Here is a 7,403-nt window from a genome sequence, read left to right as displayed (position 1 = left end):
ATGGTACAGGGTGCAGTTCATCTGCACCCCCCTCTGCCACGCACGGAGAGGATACCCCCAAAGCAAAGTACGTGCTGCAGGCGTAGCAGCATACTTGCTGTGGTTGGTCACCTAGTGATGGTAATGGTAACACTGAATCTTAGTAGTGCTTGGAGTTGCTGATGTCCATCTGGACGCGGTGCTGTCGTAACAATGTGTATGATGGATGTATACATCATCATCAGGCGTACGCTTCCTACAGTGCTTTGCCAGAAGGGGGCTCGACCCCCATGTCTGCATTGAATGATAATGCATTTTCAAGGACACAGATCCGCAAAGCAAAACTGCATCGCGAAGCACTGCAATCGAGTCGAAGGCGTGGTTCAGGCGACACCGATCGGCAGTGACCGGGCTGGCGTGGTCGCCGGACAGCAGCCTCGTGGTCACCTGCAGCCTCGACAACGACGCAATCGTGTGGTCCGCGCAGTCGGGTGAGCGCCTCACGACGCTCGCGGGGCACCGCTCCTTCGTCAAGGGGGTGGCGTGGGACCCCGTCGACTCGTATGTTGCGACGATGGGTGAAGACAACTGCGTCCGGCTCTGGTCGACGGAGGACTGGTCTTGCGTGGGAGTCATCTGCAAGGGGCTTGAGCGCATGTCCACCAGCACGCTCTTCTGTAGGTGCGCCCAGCCTGCAATTGCGCGAATATTTACATATATATATATATATATATATATATATATATATATATATATATATATATATATATATATATATATATGTACACAAAGACAATTAAATACTCTTTGATATTTATTTATTTATTTATTTATTTGAAAGAATGTCAAATAAGTAAGCTTGGTACACTCGCCATGTTGTGTAATGACGAGACGAAAGTTGGTAGCCGACCGCTGACGTTCAATGAGCTGCATGTTGACTATTTCCTGCCATTATCTATGTGATGTAAAGATGGTAGCTGAGTACGGGGACTGTGACTTGTTATCATGGGCGAGATCACGACCCTTGTCTCGCTCAAGTTGCGGGATCCACCCTGGGATCGTGTACAGTATTGGATTCCCAAGTAGTTCTGGAGTTGCCGATGTCCATGTGGATGCGGTAGTGTTGTAATCAGATACGTCATTAGTCGAGGCAACAGTTGAGGGGAAACGTTGCTCAACGCACGTGTTTGGGGTACTTCGGAGAATCTGGATTCGTTTGTTTTCTACATTTAGTTGGAACTGATAAAGCTGATACCGAGAAACCTTGAAATGCGATGCAGTGGAGGACATTCAGCTCAACTGTTGTCCACTAGATCACTATCTGGCACTGTTGATGCTGTTAACGATGTTTGATGTGTTCGTAAGAAACAAGGACATGGGCGATGAGCTGCAGGCTGGCTTGGTCAACTCTCGGGGACCAGTTGGCAGTGGTCAACACATCGGACCATGGTGTGTTGACGATGTCGATGTGTGAGCGAGAGCACTGGGAGGCGGAGCAGAAGGGGTGCGTCGGCCACAGTGGCCCCGTTGTGGTTGCTCGCTCCTCGCCTGTTCTCTACATCGACAAGGATGCGGAGGAGGAGACCGCAGTGGTGCGCCGCTTGATCAGCATTTCGCCAGGCAGAGTTATTTTTTGGGGTTCAGTCGCCTGCAAATACACGAAATCTGGGGACAGATGTTGGGGTCAGAAACGGTAGCACCATTTCGGTGAAACGCTGACGCCAGGCCGCACCTTTTCTTCCTCATGTTGCTGTTCGCATTGTTTCGCCAGAACCTGCAATTTGCGGGCCATGATGCCTGAAATTGCATGATTGTTTGGGGCAGATGAGAAAGAGGTCGTTGGGTTGATGTGCGGTAACGCTTCAACCAGTTGCTGGGCCTAATTATCTGTCTTCATCTAAGACTGTCGTTGCTGAGCAGCTCGAGCTTGTCACATTTCAAATCGCAACAAACTTGTTGCTGAGTTGCTGGGCTTCTCGCGTGCACATCTCATGTGTCCGGAACCGTGTGTGTGTCGGGGCTAGGGGTACGTGTTGATATCCTCACATGCCTGGGTATGTAGTCATGCTCGTCGACCTAGTTCGTGTCCCATGCAGTCCTGATGGCACTTACCCTTACTGCTTCCCACCATCAGTCAGATAGCCGGATAGATCTATCCTTGGACAGCCGTTCAGTTAGATAACCCAATAGAGCCATCTCTAGCTAGATGATTCAATAGAATCATTGTAGCTGATCGTTTAGCTTTATATCCCATAAAGAATGCAAAAGCAAAGCAGAAATGCAACATCAGAAATGGGGGTCGAACCCCGTTCTGGTGAGTCACCGAGCTCCATTGGAGCAAATCCCTCCATCCTACTGCTTGAATTGACTGGATGAATGACAATGTAGAATGCGCGGGTGTGTTTTACAAATTGCACGACATCCAGCTGCCATGACCGGTTCCGAGCTCGCCGAAGGCTCTCTTCAGACGGCATGAAAACAGCTAAGAAACACAGCACACGGAATATATGTGGGTAGGTATGTATGTCAGTAGCTAGGATGACGCGAATGGCGCAGATGGCGCAGGGTGCAGACATCCCCCTGTCTGTCATTTCCCCCCTAGATGGTTCCAGATAGAACCGTGGAGTTGCTACGATGACGTGCATTCCGCATTCGCGTCATCCTAGCTACTGACATACCTGCGTACCTACATATATTCCGTGTGCTGTGTTCCTTAGGTGTTTTCATGCCGTCTGAAGAGGGCCTCCGGCAAGCTCGAAGCCGGTTACGGCAGCCGAATGTAGTGTCATCTTTGAAAGTAACACACCCGCCCATTCCACAGGTTTCGATCCCCATTTCCACCCCAAAACTCGTGTATTCTTGAATGTCTGAACCCAGAAAATCAGAGGGTGAGGCTCTGTGCACGGCTGATACGTGCACTTTCATTCATACGTGCTTTGACATGCTTGCAGCAATACCTAGCAGCAGGAAGCCAGGACCGGAGCTTCAGTGTATGGCCACAGGGCCAGGGCAAGCCACTGCTCGTGGTGAAGAAGGCATTCAAGTCTACGATCTCCGACCTAGCATGGTCGCCCGATGGCCTTCACCTCATCGCTGTCAGCACCGACGGCTCCGCCATGTGTGTTGCGTTTACTCACGCCGAGCTCGGCGAGCAGCTCTCAGACGACAAGGTGCGCCGCTCCTCTTTGATACCGCCCGTGTTTCGCAGGACCCTCTGATTTTTCGGCTCCAGATACCAAAAATGCATGATTTTTTGGTATCTGGAGCTTTGGGGTTCGGGACACGATCTGGCGATGCACTGGATACCGTTCAAATATTGTTCAACTTGTGTCCGTTCCATCACATTGCACGCAGAGTACTAGGCAAAGGTGGTACTTATTGCTGAGTATGTGTTGGAGATGCCAATGCCCATGTGAATGCGGTAGGGTTGTGAAAAGATGCATCATCAGTATCAATGGCACCTTGGAGACTACAGCTGGACTTAGAATTTCAATTCTGAGGGGCAGGCCAGTGCTTTGGCCAGGCAGTGTGCTTCGTGGGTTTGAGCCCTGAAAATGCATAATCATTTGGGGCAGAAATGGGGGTCGAACCCTGCTCTGGCGAAGCACTGCGGCGGGCCTTGTAGAATGGGTGGGTGTGTCGTATAATGGGCCTACATCCGGCTACCGTAGCCGGTTTCGGCCTTGCCGATGGCCCTATTTAGACGGCATAATCTTTAGACGGCATAAGTCACCTAGATACGCAGGCATCGGAGCAAGCGTTGCCTGCCAATGGCAGCAAGCTGTTCTGTCCTCGTTCGACGCATCATGTTATCATGATGATGTAGACACTATTCCTGTTGGTCGCCGGCAGATTCGTTGGCAGCATTTGTTCGTGCAGTGTGAAACAATGTTATAGGAACGCACAGGCTTGCTGCGATTGCCAAACAGTACGGTGGGGCGGTTTGTGCGTGTGTTGTTGAGACCAAAGTTGCGCTCGCGCATCTGGAACACCTCATGGTCACAAAGTACGGTGACTCACATTCGTGCGGGTGTGTTGCTGTTGAGACCGAGGTGCACTCGTGCAGGTGGAACAGCTGATGGTCGCAAAGTACGGCGACTCACGTGGCAAGGACGGCACGGCCTTGATCGAGTCGGCGGCGATGCTCGCTTTCGCAGCCGAGCACTCGCAGAACTCGCGCTCACTGGCAAACATGACCGCGCCCCCGACCCCGGCACCCGCGCTGCCCCCCCCCGTGCCCCCCCCGGCCAAGAACAATCAGCTCAGCGCGCGGCTCGGCCCGGCAGCCGCCGGGGCGGCCGCCCCGCCTCGCGCGCCCCCCCTTTCGCGCATGAACGGCACCGGCGTGGCTCTCAAGCGCCCCCCACTCGCTATGAGCCCCGGCACCCTGGCGGCCAAGCGCCCGCGCCTTGCGGCGCCGGCCGCCAGCCCGGGGGCCGCGAGGGCCCCCGGGGCGCCCCTGCGCCGCGCGGCTCCCACCGCTGACTTCATCTCCCTCAACCCCCACCCCCGACCGGTGCGTCTTGCCTCGACGCGATTTACTAAACTGCCTGTTCCTCTTTCCATCAAAACATACAAATGCTGGAATCATCAGTGGTGACATCTGCGCCGTGGCCTCGCCCGCAGCGCCAGCGTTTTGCCAGAACCCTGTAATTTGCGGGCCGTTTGATGCCTGACAACGCATGAGTTTTGGGGCCAAGAATGGGGGTCGATGGTGTGTCGCTCGTGATGACTGACAGGTTTTCGAGGTTTAGATTAGGCTTGGCCTTTGTTTTATACATAACACATATATGTAGCTGCTAAGAGCATTGTTTACAAGTACTCGTAAGTACTTGCGTACATACATGTCGTCCTAGGGAAGAAGACATGTCATCTATCAGAGGTGATCTCTTCAGGAACTGGGTCTACAAGGTAAGCTGACACCAATCAAATCTCATCCTGGTGAATCACTGCATGGCGCCTCTCACACACTTCTCGCATCTGAAAACATCGCTGGAATTACCCTTTGAGGTAGCGACTCGCATGCGCACCGGCTTGTGCAAGGTTTGTCGTTACAACAAAGTTGGAGCCTTGGTCACTCGCAGTCCTATCTAAGTGATCGGTACTAGCATTACTCAGGTGGACAATACTTGAACAATCTGGTTACAGCTGTTTGGCAACAGCAATGTCACGCACGTTGGTCGAAGGCAGCAGCCCGCGTGGTCGACGTACGAAGCAGTGGCTAATGCGAGTGCGCGGGTGTGCAGGAGGTAGTGCTGACCGTGCACGACGGCAGTGACACAGAGGATGCAGGCGCGTCCCAGCGTGTGTTGCTAGCCAGCAACGCACAGCGCGCTCAGCAGGGTCGCAGCGTGGCAGAGATAGTCTGCTCCATGGGTGGCACTCTGCAATGGTGCACATGCGCAGACAGCCATGTTCAAGCGCTGGCAGGTGCGAGGCGAAACATCATGGCATGTGTCCTTGTTTTTACACCGCTCGCTCGCTCGAGGTACCATGCAGACCTCAAAAAGCACCTCAAACTCCGTGCGCAACGTGCATGCCGTAGGCTGGACAACGGTTGATTGACGCATTCCGAAACGCGGCTCTTAGCCACTTTCTTAGACCGTTGAGCACGGTGGAACTGGCAGCCGTACATGTAATTCCTTCAACGCATGCCCCATTTAGTCCTTTCATTATGCAGCTACTGAGCATGCCTGGTGTAGTTGCATGTTTACACAGCTCATTGAACGTCAGTGGTCGGAACAAGCAAGCCTGTCATAAAAGCGCAGCCGCTCGCACGAGCTAAAACTTGAAGAGAACGCCGGTACAAAATGACAGCAGTGCCCCTACATAGGCCGATGCTGAGTTCCCGTAGCGCATTGGTGACCAATTCCATCCTTGATGACGTCGCCCCCAGCACTCGCTGTTTTCGCCAGGTTATTGAGCAAACGAACATCATCATCCTCATTGTCACCATCTGATAATGCAGGCTCGCCCCACTTCTTCGCAGCCGCGCTCTACGATGCCACACTGCTGCTGTTTACTCCCGGAGGTCGCCGACTGGCGCCCCCCCTGGTACTGCCAGCCCCTGCGGCCTTTCTGGCTTCCGACAACAACACACACCTGCTCGCCGTCTGCACCAACGGCGCCGTCAAAGTCTGGGATGTTCCCGCATTGCAGGTGCGGATGTGCTATACCTGGCGTCTGATGCATAGTTGCAGTCGCACTGCGTCTTCGCTGTGCATGTCAGTGTATTCAGATCCCAGCACCACAGCCGTCTCAGCACCGCCACACAAACACATTTGGTCAAACACTTCCATAGCATGACAGCTTTTCAGAAAGAAAGAGAAGTCTTTCTTTTTTGGGGTCCCTCAAAGAACAAAGACTACTCTCCCACGTAGTACTTGAGGCTTGCAATTGTCCATGTGGATTTTCAACCTTACTGTTAAAAGAGCGAACTGTAGGGTAAGAAGCTAGGAATTTTAGTAGTAGACCTGTTCTTTATAATTATTGCGGTAGTGCTGTAAACGGATACATTGCCCGGAACGTCACACGGTCTCAGCTCTTGCAGTACACTTCACCTATCGTAATCGGACCCTAACCATCAGGCCTATCTTGTCTATGCAAGCGTTGCGGTCAGTGAATAGCCGTGACCATCAAGGCTTTTTTTTTTGGTGAGTAATCCATGATGAATGCCATCAAGTGTGCCACTGTTTTTTTTGTTTTGTTTTTGTTTTTTGGGATTTGTTGGGTCAGCAGGGTACCTAGAGCAGTGAAAATAAAAGCTGTGGTGACCATGGCCGGATGTCGGCAGAACGTTCCATTTCCTCGGATGTCGCGCATTCAGCAGCGGGTGTGTTGCCGTTGTTGCAGGTGGTTCTCGAGTGCAGCGCGGCCGCGATCGCGCGTGCGAGCACGAGCCCCATCGCCTCGGCATCACTCTCTGCGTCGGGACTGCCGTTGCTGACGCTCGCCAACTTGCACTCGTACGCGTTTCACGGAGGCCTGAGGGAGTGGATGTGCATCGCGGACTGGGGGTTCCCGTCCTCAATGTACCACAGCGTCGTTGTGGCGTCTCCCGCTGGCGAGGTCTCCTCTTTGATGGCAGCTGCACAGTCCACCCGCCCCACCCGAGCCGCCCTCAGTGACGCCATTCGTCAGGTGTGAATCTCTGCTGACTGCGGGCATCACCAGATGCTTCGTGTCAAACGACAATGGAGTAAATTGTCGCCAAACCTGGCAGCGAAAGGGGCTCTTTGGACAGCAAAAGTGTGACGACGATGTGTTTCTGTACAACGCCATCGCATCCACATGGACATGCGCAACTCCAAGCGCTACTCGGGAATGAGTGCTACCATCACCGTGTGGTCTGCATACAGCTGGCACATAAGTGTATGTCTGGTATCAAGAGTGCTGATTCTATACATCCCGTTGTGTCGGTGCTG

The 7,403-nt window shown here is 53.2% G+C and overlaps 1 protein-coding gene across 1 annotated transcript; it reads left to right on the top strand.

Annotated features, from left to right (window-relative positions):
* On the top strand, nt 1-7,125 carry LOC149809224 (protein HIRA-like). Its single transcript, XM_089994942.1, has 8 exons — nt 1-120; nt 302-660; nt 1,373-1,571; nt 2,931-3,149; nt 4,046-4,495; nt 5,128-5,209; nt 5,948-6,138; nt 6,832-7,125. Exons 1-8 carry the CDS (start codon nt 1-3, stop codon nt 7,123-7,125), a joined length of 1,914 nt encoding a protein of 637 aa, XP_089851068.1.
* Nucleotides 7,126-7,403: the final 278 nt, after the last annotated feature.

The sequence above is a fragment of the Nuphar pumila genome, unplaced genomic scaffold, assembly GCF_984573655.1.
Source record: "Nuphar pumila unplaced genomic scaffold, dmNupPumi1.hap1.1 HAP1_SCAFFOLD_1560, whole genome shotgun sequence".
In the NCBI taxonomy this organism is placed as follows: domain Eukaryota; kingdom Viridiplantae; phylum Streptophyta; class Magnoliopsida; order Nymphaeales; family Nymphaeaceae; genus Nuphar; species Nuphar pumila.
Note: the sequence above shows the minus strand (reverse complement) of the source record. Positions and strands in the feature narration are given on the sequence as shown.